Below are 19,776 nucleotides of genomic sequence, written 5' to 3' on the forward strand. Positions count from 1 at the left end.
TCTCTGGAAAGCACCAGGGAGGAAACCTCCAGAGCAATTGTGGTGACCTTGGTAACCTGCTCCCCAATCACACCAGGCACTGCGCTCCACGGACAACCAGAGGAAGGCTGCAAGGCCTGGGAGACCACGCTGTGGGGCCTCACCGGGCTCTGCACTGACTGGTTCTGAGACAGTCACAACAGGCAGAAGAACGATGAGCTCACGCACTCGGAAGGATTAGAGAGCTAAGATTTACAAGGACACAGCCCCGTTCCAAGGCACAGTTCCTTTCTCCTTTGACCCTACAGCAGGATGCCGTCCCCTTGGTGGTTAGTAACTGCCACCAGGGCAGGCATACTATATCATTCATCTTTGAATTCATGAGTTTGCCCCAACGTGCCCCTTGTGTGTAAAGGAACAGAGCTGACGCCAGTGTCGCTTGGAGCTCTGCAGGCAGCTATGCCATAGGAGGCAGCTAGGATGCTGTTGTTGGTACCACCCAGGAGACAACCAACACAACACAACCCTGCGCCATCCTCACAATTGGTCCCGTGCTCGAGCCATTGGTGCAGCCACTGTGCCAATCCATCTCGTTGAGGGCCTTCCTCTTTGTCTCAGTTCCTGTACTCTCCCAAGCCCGGTGCCTTCTCCAGGGACTAGTCTATCAACATGGCCAAAGCATATACGATGAAGTCTCTCCATCCTTGCCTCCAGGGGGAACTCTCCCTGGACGTTTTTCCTAGACAGACTTGGCCGACCCTGCTGACTTCTGAAATATCAGTGACCTAGCTTCCACCATCACAGCAACACACGAAACACCACAGTCGGACAAACTGACAGACAAGTGGTGCAAAGCTAGGATAGATCTTAAATCCTGCAATCCTTGGTTTGTAGAAGGAAGGCTGCAGTTTCCAACGGGGCCCTCATTCCATTTTGAGTCCTGACAGAAGCTCAGTTTCCATTTGAGTTCTTCTGACCATTAACCAGCAATGTGAAGTGCTGTGTCTCAGAAGGGGGCTTGCCTGGAGGACCCCCTTACTGATTTACATACGGGAGTCCCCTAAAGATTAAGGTACCTGGGCCACAGGTCATGAGTCAAGCCCCAAGCACTGACTAGTCAGGTGACTGCAGGGTCCCAGGACCACTCCTGCGAGCTTTCAAACCTGCAACTGTGTGCTTATCCTAATCATGATCCTTTCTCTGCATATGTCATCTTACCTGCTGACGAAATCACAATTTTGTGATGCTTTGCTTTGTTTTCTCTTACTGACAATTAGCCACCACGATGGCCTCCTACTGATGCTGCCTTTCCTCCAAACGATTTGTCTTCTCTCTCCTGGTTAAGGTTTCATGAAAAAACCCTTATGATTTGGGGTCTTTTCCCTCCTAGACCAGACTCTCCGAGGAAGGAATGGTATGCGGGGGAGCAGATGTGGTGGCAGAGGTCAGGAAGGAGGAGGGCGGGCGGGCAGCTATGGGGTCTGTTGAAGAAAGTGCAGTCAGCAGGGGCCTGGATGCCAGGCTAAGTCTAAAATGCACTCTAGCAAAGGGAGCTCCATCCAGGTGGCTTCTGAGAGAAAGGGGGTCTCAGGAGTCTCTGGTGGCAGCTGAGTGCAGAAAGGACAGGAAGGAGACCACCATGTGGCATCTGCAATGGCCTAGGACCAGGTTAGAGGAGGTGAAAAAGATGAGGAAATGCTACAAACATTGCGAGGGGATTCATTTTTAAAGTGGAAGGACACACACACACACACACACACACAGCTCCTCTACATCTAAGGCAGGGTCCACAGATCCTCTGAGGTCCGGAGCAATGCCCTGTCCATCTACTTAGCCACTCCTGCCTGCCTTCCATTTAAAAGGCACTTCTGAAGTTGAAATGAGTACATCGCATGCACACCTTGTCAGAAAGACACCATTACAAGCTACTGTACATTTCTGGGTGTTCGAGTGCATCTAGCTCATCAGCTGGTGGATCTGTTTTGCCCCCTAAGCAAGTGGAAAGACTGCAACAGCAACAGTGACAGAAACAAAAGCCGCCCACACTCTGTCCATCAAGCTGTTCTCTCCAGCCCTCACTCCACATTGAGCAGAGGCCACTGGTCAAGGGCAACTGCCCCTCTCAAGCCACAGTCATGCCAACAACAACAAGACAAACACTGCTGTTGAGTCAAATCCCACTCAGAGTAACCCTAGAGGGCAGAGTAGAGCTGCCCCGTTGGGTTTTCACGGCTGTGAACGTCCACAGGAGCAGAAAACCTCGTCTCTCTCCTGTGGCACCACTGGTGGGTTTGAACTGCCGACCTTTTAGGTTAGCAGCCCAACTCATAACCCACTATGGCAGGTAGGGAAAATCATGCATCCATTTTCCTAAGATGGAGGACGAAAAGAGGAGGCCTGGTGGTGTCACGGTTAAAGTGCTCAGCTGTTAACCACAAGGTCAGTGGTTCAAACCCCTCAGTTACCTTGGGAGAGAAAGATGTGATAATCTACTTCCATAAAGCCTTGTAGCCTTGGAAATCCTATGGAGCAGCTTTACTCTGGTCCATGACATAGCTTGGAGTTGTAATTGATTCAATAGCAGTGGAATAATGCTGAGACCAGAGGTCTAGACTTTTCACTTCCAATAAATTATACTGTCAATTTTTATGGAAGTAGACTGCCATCTTTCTCTCCAGGAGCAGGTGCAAACCACCGGCCTCTCAGTTAGCAGTTGATGCTTTTAACCACTGTGCCATCCGGGCTCCTTCTAGCATAACCCGTTAAATGAGAAACCTTACTGAATGCATAGTGTGGACTTATTAACACTGAACTCCCAGTTATCAGCTGTATACCCCAAGCCTGAGCCGAGTTTACCCAACACACGTATCTCCGTGAGGCACATCACAACCTTCTTGTGCTAAGGAACACTACCCCTGAGGGTCATTTTAAAATGCACAATCACCAAGATAAGGCACAGAAATGCAAACAATGTGGCCCTCAACAGACCAGGAACAAGGCAGCTATTTATGGGACGAGAGCTGACACCACAAGGCAGGGTGTCACCTTGTTCAAATTCAGCTGGGAACTTGCATATCAAGCATTTCAGTTTTTTCTACTGCTCTTGGCCTGTCCATGAATGACCAAGAAAGTACCACAGGTATTGACCCCGCAGTTTATAGATTGATTTTAGAGAGTATGCAATTTGCAAACATGGACTCCGTGAATAATGAGGGCCAGCTGGGTACATGTGTATATCTAAAGATACATATACCCATATTGAATTTGTTGAGGATTTCATCCACAATCAATGCTCATGGAAGCAGCAGTCAGGAAATCAAATGACCTACAGCACTGGCTTAATTTGCCGCGTGAGATTTCTTTAAAGTGTTGAAAAGCACGAAGGCCACTTTAAGGACTTAGATGCAACGTATATAAGGTGCAACCTTGGTGTTTTCGATCGCCTCCTATGCATGTGAAAGTTGTGATGAGAGAAGACTGAAGAAGACTCATGGTGCTGGTGAAGAACAGTGAAAGTCTCATCGACTGCCAGAAGAACAAACAGAGCTGTCTTGGAAGAAGCACAACCAGATGCACTTCCTCTGCATCCTCTGGGCCTATTATCAGGAGAGACTAGTCCCTGGAGAGGGAGAGTAGGCCTAGTCAAGTGGAGGGGCAGCAGAAACGGGAAGACCCTTGAGGGGAAGGATTGGCACAGTGGCTGCAACAATGGGCTCAAACAAACACTAATGGTGGGGGTGGCACCAGACCCGGCAGTGCTTCGCTCTGTTGTGCAGAGGATCGCTATGAGCTGGAGCTGGCATGATGGCATCTGACAAGAACAAAGTGTCTACAGCTACGGCTGTGGGTTTAGATCCAGATTCCAAAGAAAGGAGAACCAACAGTCTAAAGGAAAAAAAGAAAGAAGACTTTGATTCGGGTATTAGAAGTACAGCATCCTCACACTTTAGATCTGGAAATGAATTTGTAGACTCTGCTGTTCAATCACATACTTTAGCTCAGTAAACAAGTCATGAAATAACCCACCCAAAAGTCACACAGCAAATCCGCAGCAGAACTGTGCTCAATCCCACACCTTCCGAGTCCTAGCCTGGAATTATTTTCTGCGTCCTGGACAGGTACCCGAAAAGCAGATAAAAGACCAAGGATCGTTTTATAATTTAATTTTTCATTTGAGCCATGAAATCCGGAATGAAATAGTACTATTTAATTGCAGATTAGTACACACCACCACACCATCACCAGAACACTCCTTAGTACAACCAAAATGCTCTTTAGTAGGAGGATTCGGAGACTTTGTCTCACATAATTTGAGCATGTTATCAGAAGAGACAAAAAAAAAACCAACTCACTGCCATCGAGTCAATGCTGACTCACAGTGACCCCCCACCCTGCTGTGGGTTTCTGAGACTGTCACTGTTTATGTCTTTCTCCCAAGTTGCTGCTGGTGGTTTCTAACTGCCGACCATGCGGATCGCAGCCCAACATGTAACCACTGCACCGCCAGGGCTCCAGAAGACACTGGTCCCTGAAAAAGGACATCGTTGTTGGTAAAAAACGGATTGATTCAGCAGCTGCAACAATGGATGGGCTCAAATAGAACATTGGTGAGCATGGCCCAAGACTAGGCAGTGCTCCAGTCTGCGGCACACAGGATCACGTGAGTCAGACCTAACCTGACAGCACCGAACACCACGACCACCAAGCTGGTCTCAATCAAGAAATTCACTTTCAAACCATAAAATGGAGTTGCCTTTCATAAAGCTGAGTCAAGACTACCTCTATGTTGAAAGGGGGCAGACTGCTATTATCTTTCTTGGATCATGCCCATAAGCAACTATCCAAGGGCATTGCTAGAAGCCAGGAGAGAAGAAGCTGAAGACGCTTCGAATCATTAAGGGGCGTCTTCCCTCAGCCTTGTTGTTGACCTTGGTGCATCCTGGACTATCTCGGTCTCAGTTTTCCCACCGATAAAAACAAAGAGGTTGGATCACATGCCACTAAAAATCCCTTCTAGATCAAGTTGTTTGATTTCTTAAAAATTGCTGGCTTAACTATTTCCAGGGTTGACACAAGGGGCCATCACTGTCTGGACCACTATCAAATCCAGCCTTCGGACTCCAAGCACTATCACTTTGCCGGCTTCACGTACGACTGTGAGTAAGGATGTGCCAGAGCTCGTTACAATGTCCCTGAGAGGAACAGCAGCAGAGAGCAGCGGAGCCCCATGACTGGGCCCTGTCCGTGATCCCTGCTTGCAAAGACTTGCGGCCCAATTCTCCTAAATGAAAGATCCAGTCTCTCTTCATTATGCTCAATCTTAAACCAAAAACCTGAAACAGGATATCTGACATGCCTCCCAGTCTACCAGGCTGGCGCTTCATGAATGATTAAAAGAGCAGCTGGCTAATGGCTGAAACGAAGTTGCTCAGTTAGACAACTTATCATCTGTTTAAACCCCCCTCTTCCACCAACCAGCACTGTAATTCCAAAGCACATGCAAAGACAACGTAAAATACACAGGCCTGCTTCTTAGAGGGGCCTCCCTGCAGGCCTCAGACAGCACATCCCTTGAAGGAATGCTCAGAAACCTTCTGGGCTGCAGAGGACACACATACACTGCATGACACTAGGGTACACTGAACTACTGAAACCGGGTGAGTCGATTACAATACTAAAGCAGATCCAGGTGGACCTGACTTCCAGCCCCCAGCTGCCTTCGGTATGCATAAGCTCCACAATGCAGTGGGTAGGAGCACAGATCTGGGCTCTGTCCCTGCTCTGCTACTTATTAACCCCAAGATTCTGGGTATGTTACGCCAGCCTCCGTTTTTCTAGTTTATAAACTGTGAGCGATAGGACCTACCTCACAGGACTAGTGTTGATGAAAGGGAATGGTTCAGTGAAGGACTTAACCCTATGCCAGGTGCAAGGTCACACGGCATGGTACTGTTAACATCTTTAGTACAAGCCTTTAAGGCACTGTTTTACTTCTCTATGAAACATTATTGTGATTACGTGAAGGTTTACAGAGCAGACCGTCAGTTTTACATCCAACAGTGCACACACACTTCATTTCGACGCGTCCACTGCGGTGCCCTCTGTGAACCAGCACTCCGCTCCCTCTCCTCTGTTTCCTCCTCCTTGTCCAGCTCTCTACCCCTTTGACCTCAAGTACTGTGTTGATTCCTAAATGCAGGGGTGAGTTCAGCTCCCCATCTGAGGGTGACGAAGGGCCAGAGTCTTGGAGCTCCACCAGTCTGTGACCAGTAGGCTTGATTTAATGATTCTGAGTTCTGCTCCGCACTGTTCTCCCTCTCTCTCTATCAGGACTTTCTAATGTGATCCTGTTCAGAGCTGTAGGCAGTGGTAGCCGGGCACAGCCTAGTTCTTCTGGTCTCAGGGTAGTGGAGACTGATGCTTGCATGGTCCATTACTCATTGGACTCAATGTTTCCAAGTGTCTTTCTATTTTAATCACGCTTCTTTCCTCTCAATGGGCAGAGAACAAAAGGTGCACCATGGATAGCTGCTCACAAGCGTTTAAGCCCCACTTGCTATCACCACAGTAGGATGCAGAGCACTGTCTTTGTGAACTGCTATTAAGGTACCGTGGTAGACTGCTGAAAAATCAGAGCAAACAGAAACAAGTACCTAAAGCACCTTTCATCTAAAAAGAACTATAAGACCTCATACAGTCTCCCTTGATTCTCACAAAAGTCTGTGAGACATGGCAGGGCAAGTATTCTTGTCCCTGGTTTACAGGTTAGGAACCTGAGATCAGCACACTTGGTAGACCCCCCACAGGGCAGTCGGAGGGAGGAAGGGGCTGATTCCAAAACCAAAAGTGCTAACAAAGAGAACAAAGAAAGTACAATGAGGTCAAGTTTGTGCTGCAAGATTCCAAAGGCCTGTGCTATGTATACAGAATCAGCTAGGGCACATTCCGGTCGAATGGAAATCTCTTGCTTGCTGTCAAAAGGTCTGGGGCCTGACTCATGAATGTAGATCAGACCTCAGCCTATGTGAGGCAGGGACCCTTGAGTACATTTCATAGCTCTCCTAAGCTTCCTTTTCTCCCTTGTAAAGTGGAGATGATGCCAGATGACATTTGACTTAATGGAGCTGTTCTGAGAGGGGAAAAAATTACTAAGAAAATTAAAATGTATAAAGCACTTAGCAATGTACCTGAAACATGGTGAGTGTTCAGTAAACTATGGCTGCTTTTTCAGCTTTGAAAAGTACTAAAAAATACAATTGATCTCAGGGACTCTAGGAGGCGAGTAACTGCAGAGAACGAACGCTGGACCACATGCTGTGCAGGTCACCAGGAAACAGAGTCTATGCCCTGTCCTCAAAGAGCCCCTAGTTCTAGCCTGGAGGTGATGCATGGTGAGACAGATGACAGCAGCCAACAGCACCCACAGAAAGAAAGGAACCAGCAGTTCTGAGTACCGAGTTTGCTGAGTGCCGGACACTGCCCTAGACTTTACACCATACCATCCCACTTCATCCTTACAAAAACCTGGAACTCACCCCTAGTGAGTCAGTTCTGACTCACAGTGACCCTGTGGGGCAGGGTAGAACTCCCCTGTGGGTTTCCGAGACTGTAACTCTTTACAGGAGTAGAAAGCCCTCTCTTTCTCCCGCAGAGCGACTGGTGATTCTGAAAGACTAACCTCGCTGTTAGCAGCCCAATGCATAACCCATTACACCACCAGGGCACCTTTAGGTAATACCATTGTCCCTGGCTCACAGGTGGAAGAAAGGCCTGACATCGACTTTCAAAATCAGCCAGTGAAAACTTCATGGAATGGGACACCAATTGGCTCCACAAACTTTCACCCAAACAGTTTTTGGTTTGTTTGTTCGCTTTTTCTAAAGAAAAGATGAAAACCGTATGGAACTCAAAGATCTGACCCACAGCCAATTACGGGATGGCTCAGGACCAGGCAGTTTTTCATTGCCCGGTGCCGCAGGGAATCAGCATGTGTCCTTCCGTGGGGTGGGGTGAAGGCAGCTAACAAAAACAACAGCTTCTAGGTGAGAGAAATACCAGTTGAAAGGTGTGGCTAAGAGTGGTATGGATAACAAGCACTGTGAGTGCAGAGAAGAGACTCATCCCGAAATAGGGCATCTGAGAAGGAAGGCTATCTGGGGGAGAAAGGCAGGGTAATGGACAGCAGAGTTGATGATTGCGGGGAGAAGATCAAAGAGAATCTTCTAGGCCAGAGAAGCTAGAAGGAGCACTGAAATAGGCACCAAGTCTGGGACTGATTTTTTAAAGGCCTATCTCCACCCACAACAAGCTGGGGAAAAGAAAGTGCCCTAACATGAGTCCCCCTTTTCAGACTACTTCTAGGTTAACCCCAAAATACTGGGTGATTTGTCTGTGAGGCCAAGAGAAACACAACCCTAACTGAGCATTTCCTGGGCATTTCTCATTCCCCTTTCCTTAGTTAACACCCCAAGGTAAAGAAAAAGGAAAGTGTACTACATAGAAATATGCTAATAGCTCTGCCACCGTGTCTACTACATCGCAGGCATGGGAAAGCGGAGCTTCGATATATAAGCACTCCATTAAGTGAAAAGAATAAACACAATCAGTTTGTAAGAAAGCAAACTATGGTGGTTTGGTTCTTTGTATTTTTCCATATTTTCTTCTAGGGTACGTTGCCTTTTAAGAAACACAAGTCATATAAACTTTCAGTATTTCAGACCGCCTGCCTCTGCACCAGTGGCACTCTTCCAGAAAAGTCCTGCAAATGTTTCACCACTGGTCTTGTCCACGGGAAGCAGAGTGAGACAGGGCGCGCCTGCCCTGCCATGTGCCTGTCACAGCCCTCCCTGTCAGGCAGTTAAGGACAAATATGCGCATAACCCTAGAGTTCTTCATAGTGTTCCATCAGCCTGCTGGCAGCTCCCCATCTCCACGACCTCAGAGCTGCCCTAACTGAAGCTTACAAAAGCAACCCTACCCCCAACACCCCCTGACCCTGACATGGGGGCGTTAACTTAGCGTGGTGAACTTCCTTGTAGGACCCCAGTTCCTTTTGGTAACTGTGTAGCACAGTCACTCGGGGGGGGGGGGGGGGGGGGGAGGGGGGAGTACCTGACATCCAAGCCACGCCCATTCTTAGACAGCTTTATGGCCCCCGGTGCCACCAGTGCAAGAGTGCCACTTGTTTGGGTCACATTTGAAGCCCTCTGTAATCAGCTCTTACCTTACGGTTCTATTCTCTCAGCTCCCCTCCTCTCAGCTGCTAACACCAATTTCTATTACTTCTACCTGCCTGTCAACACACAGCCTTGGCTCACACTATTGTCTGTGCCAGGCCAGGGCTAACATTGGAGGAGTTAAGCCTCCTTTTCCATTTCTACCAAATCCTACCTGTGTCTCAAGACTGCCCACCTCCTTAGAGATGTCATTTGTTCTTGCCTGCTTCCTTCCCACGGTGCTCTTTCGCCCTTCTCCTTCGTGGAGAGTGGCACAGCATAGAGGACCTACGTTCTGAGTCAGGTCTGTGACCCCAGGTGGGTTACGTAGCTGCTCATTGTCTCCGTGTCTCCATCGACAAAATGATGGTACGTGTCCCTGGTGCCCAGCGTTGTTCAAGGCTTAAGCAATAGCAAGACAAGTAAAAGAATAACTACAGTCTCTGGCACATAGCAATGCAATACTGAACGTAAACACCTTCAGCCATCATGATGACTACTGGGGGGTGGGGAATAGTGGTTACTTGAGAGCATCCCTGCCTTCCAGTGAGAGACCCAGTTGAATTCTGGCCAACACACCTCATGCATAGCCACCACCCTGTTGGCAGTAGAGCTGTGATGTGAACAGGCTTCACTGGAGCTCCAGACTAAGATGTCACCAGGAAAAAAGCCCTGGCAATCTACTTCCAGAAATCCGACAGTCCAATCCACAACCAGCTGCGTGTAGACGGCACAGCCCCAGATTGCACTTCATTCTGTGCTGTGTGATCACAACAATGACGACTGGAGGTGACTCTTCCCCTGCTTCTGTGTCTTACTGCCTTCACCTGTCCAACCTGTGGCAGGCACTGCTATCTACCTCGTCGGACTTAGGTGCTTGCCTTATATGCCAAAGACGTAAAAAAAACCCAGTCATCAAATTGATCCCAACTCACCACGGCCCCATACAGGACAAAGCAGAATGCCCCTTTAGATTTGTCAGCCGCTACATCTATTGGAGTACAGCCTCATCTTTCGCCTACAGGGAGGCTGGTGGGTATGAACCGCTGGTCTTACGGTTAACCGTCCAGTCCTTATCCCACAGCAACACAAGGACTCCTTCGCTTGACTAAACGTCCTGGTAAAGGCTTCATGGTGTATATAAGAACAGTCCATATCGAGTCAGTGAATGAATGCATTCTAAGGAATCACATTTGTGGTTTGTCTCCAAGAAAATCAACATCACTTGGAAATCTGTGAAACTGTGCAGTCCTAGCTGCCTCTACATCCCAATGCACTCTGGGCTAAGGCCTGATCCTCTGCGCTTTACCAAGCCTTCCAGGTGCTTCTAGTGATCCTGAATCAGGGATCTGTAAAGGAAGAAGTAACGTGACGGAGCACAAGGAGCATTCCCAGCTTAACTCTGTCATTGACCTTGTACAAGTCGTTCAACTTCTCAGAGCCTGTCATAGATTGATTGGTGTCCCCCAAACGTGTGCTAACTTGGCTAGGCCATAATGCTCAATGGCTTGGCAGTTAGGCAATGACACAACGGGAAAGCTACACAGCAATGTCCCTATACTGTAATCTGATGTGAGATGAGAGATGAAAGGAGAGAGAAACTAGCAGAGATCAGAGGGATCTCCCACCATGAAAAAAGAAGTACTAGAAGTGGAATGCATCCAAGGATCCCTACACAGAGAAACTCCTAGACCCCAGGGAATATTGCTGCCAAGACACCTGGAAAGCTCCAGGAAATCCCATGGATTCTGGAAGGAGACAAGGTCCTTTCCCCAGAGCTGAGGAACAGAGAAAATTAGCACTTTGAATTTGCACTTCTAGCCTTCTGAACTGAGAGAGAATACATTTCTGTTTTTGAAAGCCATGTGTTGGTGGTATTTCTGCTATAACAGCACTACATAATAAGACAGACCCCAATGTCCTTATATACATGGAGAACAATTAAATATTATGACCTGAGATCCCACGTGCAGGGTTTGCAAATAGTAGCTGCTTTTACTTTTCTTCCTGTGCATCTCCTGTGGTGGTGAAAATACATAAAATAATAGAAGCAAAGGGCTTTGGGAGTTGACCATTGTCATGGGAATCTATAATTCAAACACCAAACTCACTGCCATCAAGCTATGGATTGGGCTCCTAACTGCAAGGTCAGCAGATTGAAACCACCAGCCACTCAATGGAAGAAAGTCGTTTTCCACTCCCATAGAGTCCCAGTCTCAGAAACCCACAGGGGCCGTTCCACTCCATTTAAGGTCACGATGAGATGGGAATCTGAGGATGACTTATTCTGGGTCCAAACATCCAGGCTAGACTTACACACCTAGTATTCCCCGGGCATTAAGAAATAACCCATTCTTCAGTGACTGGTAGGGCTAAGTTCCCAAGCCCACAGTTAATGCAAAAATGGAGGATGACCACAACAGATCACAGAATCAATGATGACTACATCATTACATAAGTGCCAAATTACATCACTGTATAACTATCAAATCCCTGAGAATCACGGCCCACCCAAGTTGACACAAACCTCAACCACAACAGGCAGCACCACTCTCTCACCTCCCGTCTCACCACTCCTTGTTGCCAGGCGTACACTGTTAGAGGGCACAGCAGTCAGATTGTTTACTATGGTCATGAATGCAAAATGTCAGATAACAAGGCCCATCAGTGAGTGTCCTCTGGTAGAATAGCACCAAGGTATCTACAGACACAAAATCTGCAACAGAGTATCTATGTCTCACGGGTTCATTCGATGAAACTGTGGATAGAGGAAATGACTGCTTTCTTCCCTTCACTAGATTGGTCTGAGAAGAACCCTAGTGGCAGAGTGGGTTACCTATTAGGCTGCTAACTACAAGGTCAGCAGTTTGAAACCACTCGCTGCTCTGCAGGAGAAAGATGAGGCTTTACATTCCCTTAAAAAATTACAGTCTCAGAGACCCACCAGGGCAGTTCTACTCTGTCCGATAAGGTCACTATGAATCAGAATTCACTAGGTTGCAGTGAGTTTGGTTTGGTTTGGAGTATGATGGAAATTAACTACTCACTGATCTTGAATCTACAGTTTGCTCCTGGAAAGGGATTACCTGAAGTACTTTCCCAGCCACTGTGAACTGCAAACACTTGCAAAGAAGCAGGGACCCGGTACAAGGCACCCCTGATGTATGACATCCAACCTGGAGCAGTTGTGAAGGGTTGAGATTAAGACAGCAACGTTTTGAAACTTCTCTCAGAAACAAGAATCCAGAAATAAAATGGTCTTCTTCTCCCCCGCACTTCCTACCTTCACACATCATTTCTCTCTCGCCTTTCATCCACTGGATGCAAGAATCCTTTGCCAGAATGCGGGAGGGATGCAGGAACATTCAACATGGACACTTAGGTGTCAGACTGGAATCTCAATTGCTAGCTCAAGAGGGGAAGATCCAGTATTTGACCCAACAGCATGACTGTAAACACTGAGGCGCAGGCAGGGGGGTGGGAGGAGTAAATACTCTAACACCCACTCACACTAGGTAGCCCTAACTCTCCAGTGCAACGACACCTTCGGGGAGTGTGCTCCCACTACCAAAGTACCATCCCGTGCAGCTCTTGCAGACCAGGCCCGGCCCCACGAAGCTCTCACAGATGCTTACTGAATTGAACCAATGTATTGGAATTATTTAGTATGCGTCTCTACATAGCTATTGCTTTTTAATTAGGACAGTGTTACTCTTCCACTGATGGAAATGAAACCCAGAGAGACTAAAACTTCAACCCATTGAAAGAATACAGCTTTTGATGCTCCCCATTAAGAACAGGGCTGTCTGTGACCCCAGCCCTACCGCCTCGATGCCCCAGCCCCCTCTACTCTACTGAGACTGGCACCCACCTGTCCCAGGCATAAAGGATCCTTCTCCCTCTGCCTGTGAAATCCCCATGCACCACTCATGGCCCTTGGACTGGAAGAAGCCACATCTCTTCTGAATACTTCTGAACGCCACACGACTTGCAATTTCACACTCGACTGAGTCCTTGACTGTCGATGGCCTTCCCTTAGGGATTTTGCTCCTTTGAATGCAGGGACCAAGTAGGAATCCCAGCGTTCCCCCTTACCAGCTGAGCAGTCTTCAGCAGGGCACTGCCCTTCTCTGGGCCTCAGTCCTCTTCTGTAAAGTGGGGAGGCACTGTGTGGTGAATTACTTGTCACGACCCTTCTGGTTATAGTTGTAACTTCCACCAAAGGATTGTTAGCATACGGAGCGCAATGCAAATGTGAGGTGCTTGTGGCCCGCCAAGGGGTTGCATAGCTTGCCACTAATGCAAATAAGGTACATGGCTCCCTTGTAGAGTGAGACCATGCAAATAAAATATATGGAAACCTAACAAGAATTGGTTAGTTCTGCTTTCCTGCTAGGCTTAAAATAAGCCATCCCAGAGGGAAAGGGGAGAGAGGGTTTCACCATCAAGAAAGAAGAGCCAGGAGTGAAGAGAAGAGCACACTTTAGACCCAAGGTCCTTGTGCTGCACCTCATCAATCCAGGAGACAGAGGACTGCGACACTGGAGATGGCGAGAGATATCAAGCAGCAGCAGCAGCAGCAGCCGCAGCCACAGGAGAGGCAGCAGAAGCAGTGACTGGCGAGAGAAGGCATGTTGAGCTTCGGGACCCACAGAGTGAGAAAGCTGAATGCCTTTGGGTAGGAGTTGCTGGTGGAGCAGGGTGTTTCTGCGCACTTAACTGCAGAGCTAAAAGAGCTTTCTGACACTTGCCCACTCCGGGTGGGGACCAGACTGAGGGTTGGAGAGAGCTGGGTCTACAGGTATGGTGGAGGAGAGATTGTCCTGATTGAAAAATTGAGCCTTCCTGATCCTGTCTGTGAGTTATATGTGGCCATTGCAATAAATTATGGAACCCAGCAGAGGTAGGAAACGTCATGTGAAAATTGGTGAAAAGCTGGAAGGGTAAAGGCACACCTGACCTCAGTCTCATAGGAATCAGTCTAGGCTGGTGCGCTTTTCCTCCTCCCTATGTGTGCAGTACAGGTCAGACACTGTTCCCACGTAAAACGTGCTGTACAGAGCAGCTTGGCTGAAGCAAGCGACGGCTGTGGAGTTGCTCTGTGCAAGCTAGTGCTGCAGTTCTTACTTTGCCGTTTCTACTTTATTTCTGTGTGCCCCACCCCAAATTAAAATAAACGAAACTCCGCTGCTATCAAGTTGATCCCAACACTTAGTGGCCTTTTTTCACATTCTAATTTCTAACTCTATTATTTTTTTAATTGAGTTCTAATTACTGTATCATACAATTCAATAGTTCAATCATATCAAGAAGTGTTGTCACAATCAGCTTGGGAACTTTTTTACCCCTTCTTTGACACCTTGATTTCCCATTTTCCCCTCCTTTTCTCATGTGTCCAGATAATCATTAATCCCATTACTACCTTCATTTTCCTCTCATCCCAGTTTCCCTGTAGAAGGCGAGGACAGACACCAAGCAAGATCTATCAACAGTGGCCATACAAAACCAACAGAGACCTCAATGTAACAGAAAGCAGAGACTATTAAAAGTTTAGAATAGATTCACATTGGGATTTATGTGAAAATTCCCACTTTGTGTTTAAACGGATTTATCATATTAGTCATACCCACTGCCTTATAATCGATTCTGATTCATAGCAACCCTGTATAGGGTTTCTGAGGCTGTAAATATTTACAGAAGCAGGCAGCTTTATTTTTCTCCTACGGAGCAGCTGGTGGTTTTGAGCTATCAACCTAAAAGGTATTATTAGTCCAGCACCTACCCAACAGCACCACAAGGGCTCCTGACATAGTTATGAAGGTTCGAAAAAATATTTGGTCAAAAGTCTGAATAGCCAAATTCTCAGTAAACTTTGCCATTTCAAAGATGTTGAACTTCCCATTATAAAGGAGAAAAAAGAGAAAATTAAAAATCCCCTAAGTTTACTTGCTCCTTCCATTAACGAGCTAGAATTCAGCACCCAATGGAGCAATGCGTTTGTAGAGTCCGCTGCAGTGCAAGAGCCCCTGAGAAAAGTGAGAAAGGCAAGGAGAGAAGAAAGGTGAGTGAGACTACAGGGAGGCTCTCAGTAAGAGCAAGGGGTCAGGGTCAGAGGCCTGAAAGTTGGGGAGAGACCCTTCCAGGGCCTGGTGTCTGCCATCCTTTAGACAAAACCCTTCACTAGAAAAGGAAGCGAGGCTCCCACATGCCAAATAACCAATAGGCGAGGACTCTATGTTCCACAGGTCCCACCAAAACCTGAAAAGTGAGCAGGAAACTTGTAAGCAAAACAAATTACACCCAAACTGAAAAAGCGAACCCACTGCTTTCCAGTCAATTCCAGCTCATAGGACCCTGTAGCTCAGAGAACTGTTTCACAGGGTTTCCAAGGTGGCCCTCTTTACAGACCTGGACTGCCAGCTCTCTCCTTCCTGGAGTGATGCTTCACCCTTTCAGTGAGCACCTGAACGCTTTACCCCTGTGCCACCAAGCCTCTCTTTCAGCCCACACCAGTCAGGCGCATAAAGACATCAAAAAGCTCCCTGCTCATAAAAGATGTTTTACTCTTCCTTCTACCAACTAGAAAGTACCCAGTTTGAAAAGATACTAATCAACAATCTTGACTGATTACATAGCATAAGCTCCTGCCTTAGGTGATGGGGAAAGTTGCTATTTGGGTAAGGGAAGCTCACACTCAGGTCACCTGGGTGCTCCTTCACCTATGCCTTGAGCTTCCCTTACCCAGGATTCGGTGTCCCCTTTTCCAGGTCCCAGAGCACCATTTCCGAATTAACTCCACAATGCTACCCAACGATTTTAGTGTTGGCAAATTTCATACAGCGGAGAGCAATTGTCCATGTATAGAGAACCACTCAGAATAGAAAAACTTTAGCACCAGAAGGGGCCTACCACATTTCCCTCCCAACACCTCATCTGACAGGCAGGGACACCTAAAGCAGAAGGGGCAGCGACTGCACAAGGTCATCGGAGAGTCCCGGCTCTTATCATTAAATGACACCGGCTTCCTTCTCGCCTGGGACGCACTGCAGGCATGCTGTCCCCTGCCAGAACAATCACCCCCGGGGCTCCCTACCTCTCACAAGCGAGCTGAGCCGCAGCTCAAACCTAGCAAGTCTCAGAGCAGTGGCATCCTCGGGGAGGGATGCCCAAACTGGAGCAGGGGAGCAAGGAGGGAGAAGGCGTGGGGGGCGGGTGTGTCCTCGCGGTGACACCCCATCGGGGCAGGGGAGAACTGGGTCTCGGGGGCAGTGGCGTTGAGGCTGTGGGTTGGACCGGGTGCTCCCAGTGGCACCTCCCAATGGGGGAGGCGGAGAGCAGACGAGCAATTGGCAGCGGCAGTGGGAGGGCTGGGCCTGACGAGTAGGGAAGCGCGGAGCATCCCGAGGCCGAGTTGGATCTCAAGAGCGCTGCCTGCAGCGTTCCCCGGCGCCAGGTCCGCCAGCCAGGATGCCCGGTCCGCTGCAAGGTGGCACCGGCGCCGGGCAAAGGCCGCGGGCCCGGCCACTCCCGCCCCAACGCGCGGCCTTACCGAGGCACTGCCCCACCGGGGTACTGAACGGGTTCCCCAGGAGGAACTCCATCGTGGGCAGACAGCCGGGAGCCACCCGAACCCGGTCCGCTGTCGAGGCCTCCGCTGTCCGCTAAGCGCGCTCCGACCTGACTGACACTTGCCCCCGCCCCACCCTCAGGAACGCCGAGCGCCCGGCCCTCGGGCCCGCCCCCTTACCGCTTCCCTATTGGACAGAGGCTGCGCAGACCTCTTCCGATTGGGCCTACGACCTCAGTGAAGCCCCACCTACCCCGCGGCGTGCGATTGGGGCAGGGAGGGAGTGGGTCACTGGAGTCCCCGTCAGGCGTTTCGTACATTTTCCGTTTGCCCGCCTCCGAAAGCGGGGCTCTGCATTTTGATTTACCCATAAATGTGTCACTCTGGAGGATCCTTATTATTATTGGACAAGAGAGGAGCCAAACACCAAAATAGGGGGCGGGGAGAGGCGGACCTAGGAAGAGTCCCGCCCCTAGAAAGTGCTGATTGGAGAGACGTTTGTTTTCTCTGCAGCTGGTTGGTGTGAGGAACATTTGCCCGCCTAGAAATGTAGTCACGTGACGCATCAACTTTCACCTAGGATGTCTACTTTGTTACTTCCCCTTAGTAACGAAGTGACTGTTCTTGGTCCCCCTAGCAACCAGGCGTTGCAGCTGCTGCGTGGAGTCAGCCTCGGAACCTGCGACTGGGAAGGTAAACCCCGGGAAACTGCAGCTCCGAGAGGTCTGGAAGGGGCAAAACGGAGTCCCCGTTCTTACATTTCTTACTCGGCATGTGCAGACAGGTCGGGAAAGGAGGGAGATTTTACAGTCAAGCTGCAAACTGTCTTAACATCAATGCCTAGCCTAACATCAACTACTCTATCCTGATAAAGTTGGACTGAGGCAGCCCTAAATAGTGTAAACATTTGATCATTTCATTGAGGGATCTTACAATTCTTATTACAATCCATACTTAAATTGTATCAGCAATATTTGTACATATGTTGCCATCATTCTTTTCTAGACAATTACTTTCTATTGAGCCCATGGTATCAGTTTCTTCCCCCCCTCCCCCCTCCATGACCCCTTCATAGATAATAAATTATTATTTTCATATCTCACAACGACCACTGTCTCCCTTCCCCAATGGTTTCCGTTATTCTTACCCCCTGGAGGGGTGTAGTGGTTGTGTGTCGATCATTATGATCGGCTCCCCCTTCCACGCCCCCCACACCCTCATTTCTCCCTACCCATCTGGTATCACTCTTCCCATTCCTGCTCCTGGGTTGCATGTGTCACGAGCTCTTATTTTGTGAATGTCCAAAAACCAAACTCGATGGCTTCGATTGCAAATCTATAGGACAAAGCAGAACTGTCCCCTTTGGGTTTCTGGGGCTGTAAACCTTTCCAGGAGGATACAGTCTCATTTTCATCCCACAGAGCAACGGATGGATTTGAACTGCTGACCTTGAGATTAGCAGCAGCTCGACATTTTACCCACTACACCACTGGGACTCCCTTTTGTGAATATAGTCAGGTCCTTGAAATGTCAAAGTGATGATTTGGTTAAGAGGATCGAAGGTTAAACCTGAAGCCTTTGAAGTGTAAATATTGCCCATCTGGCTTAGCGGTTGTGAGGAGCAAGTTAGAAGAATCAGACAGCAACCTTTATTTTCACACGTTGAAGCTCTGTGTTCTGCACTACAATCGACTTTCACATTTGCAGCCAGCCTTTCAATTTAGTTACAAATTTCCCAATAAAACTTAACAGAAATACTAGGAAAAATACTCCCAACCAGTGAGAATTTAATTGTGATTAGGATAAGGAACAAAGATTTGATAATATATACCTTTCTTGGCTATGAAGTTATCTTTTTAAACATCATTGAGCATTATTAGTCCTATTTCCTAACCTCCTGCTGACTACACCACCTTCTCTGGGGCCAACTGTTAAACATTTTAACAAACACCATGCAATTCTTTATCTAGGAATTCGAAATCCTAACTCTTCTTTGTTTTTTGAATAGTAACATTTTGACACATGCTCCCTGCCCCCACCCCAAAAAATGCCTAATGGTTTCAAAAAATGCCTAATGGTTTCTTTTAGAAAAGAAAAACTATGGGTGGCGGGAAAAAAATAAAGAAAGAAAGAAAGAAAGAAAAGAAAAACTGAAAATCATAATTTAATTTAAAATGGAGTCTTAAGGTCTAAAATCACCCAGTTTGTGTGTGTATGTGTGTGTGTGTGTGTGTATGCACATGCTAGTGCCTTACTTTTTAAAATGCTCACATCACATCACCAACAACTCTGTCTACAGACAAGCTAGGTTGGGCAGTAAATTACAGCAAAGCACTCTGTCTGCAGCTCTGAGACTTTTGAAAGAATGGGAGCTTTGTCTCGCTGTATCTGCACCTTTGCCTTGACCCAGAGAGTTGTGAGAAATCAGTGTTACCTTGACAATGATAGACTATAAGGTCCTGGGTACAACTGAGTCATAATTAAGTCTCAGAGGGTCCCACCTCTGCCACATAGTTGGAGTGTCAGTGTGCATATGTACCTTACCCTTTCTCACTAGGTCCAGCTCTCTTATCTGGAAACTGGGATTGATTAGTCTGAGATATGTTGAGTTCATAGAGATCTCTCATATGCACATCTCCTCAGTGTCCTGGCCATCTAGCCTCACTATCTTTGCTGAGACAGATGAGGAAAGAGGCTGGCTGGGTTCTTCCACCCCCATTTCTGAGGCCTTTCCTCAAACCAACACTTATGGGCCCAATCAGACCGCATATCCAGTGAGTATTTTACCCTGTGGTATAATTACAACTCTCTGCATCTTTTCCATTTCCTCACACACTCTCCCTCCCCACGGCAAGTGTGTTTCTCTCCCTGTAAGAAAAAAAAATTGGGTTTTAGTTCCACACTTTTGCTCTGCGCCATTGGTCCATGTGACCAGCTTAAAGTAGTCATCGGAGCAGGAGCAGACCAGACACCCCTGACCTCCAGCGGAACTGAAGAGCTAAAAACACCCTGGCA

General features: G+C 48.0%; 2 protein-coding genes across 7 annotated transcripts in view; one reads left to right on the top strand and one right to left on the bottom strand.

The window, feature by feature from the left end:
* TOM1L2 (target of myb1 like 2 membrane trafficking protein) overlaps positions 1-16,888 on the bottom strand; it is a 154,154-nt gene extending 137,266 nt beyond the window's left edge. For all 6 annotated transcript variants that reach the window (XM_075560962.1, XM_075560961.1, XM_075560960.1 and 3 more), the window contains exon 1: positions 16,744-16,888. In XM_075560962.1, the coding sequence (XP_075417077.1) occupies positions 16,744-16,795 (52 nt within the window). In that variant the 5' untranslated portion in view covers positions 16,796-16,888. The remainder of the gene's footprint in view (positions 1-16,743) is intronic.
* A 427-nt stretch (positions 16,889-17,315) lies between these two features.
* DRC3 (dynein regulatory complex subunit 3) overlaps positions 17,316-19,776 on the top strand; it is a 49,852-nt gene continuing 47,391 nt past the window's right edge. The window contains exon 1 of the mRNA XM_075559141.1: positions 17,316-17,454. The gene's annotated coding sequence lies outside the window, so the exon portion shown is untranslated. The remainder of the gene's footprint in view (positions 17,455-19,776) is intronic.

Source organism: Tenrec ecaudatus, chromosome 10 (genome assembly GCF_050624435.1).
Source record: "Tenrec ecaudatus isolate mTenEca1 chromosome 10, mTenEca1.hap1, whole genome shotgun sequence".
Lineage (NCBI taxonomy): Eukaryota > Metazoa > Chordata > Mammalia > Afrosoricida > Tenrecidae > Tenrec > Tenrec ecaudatus.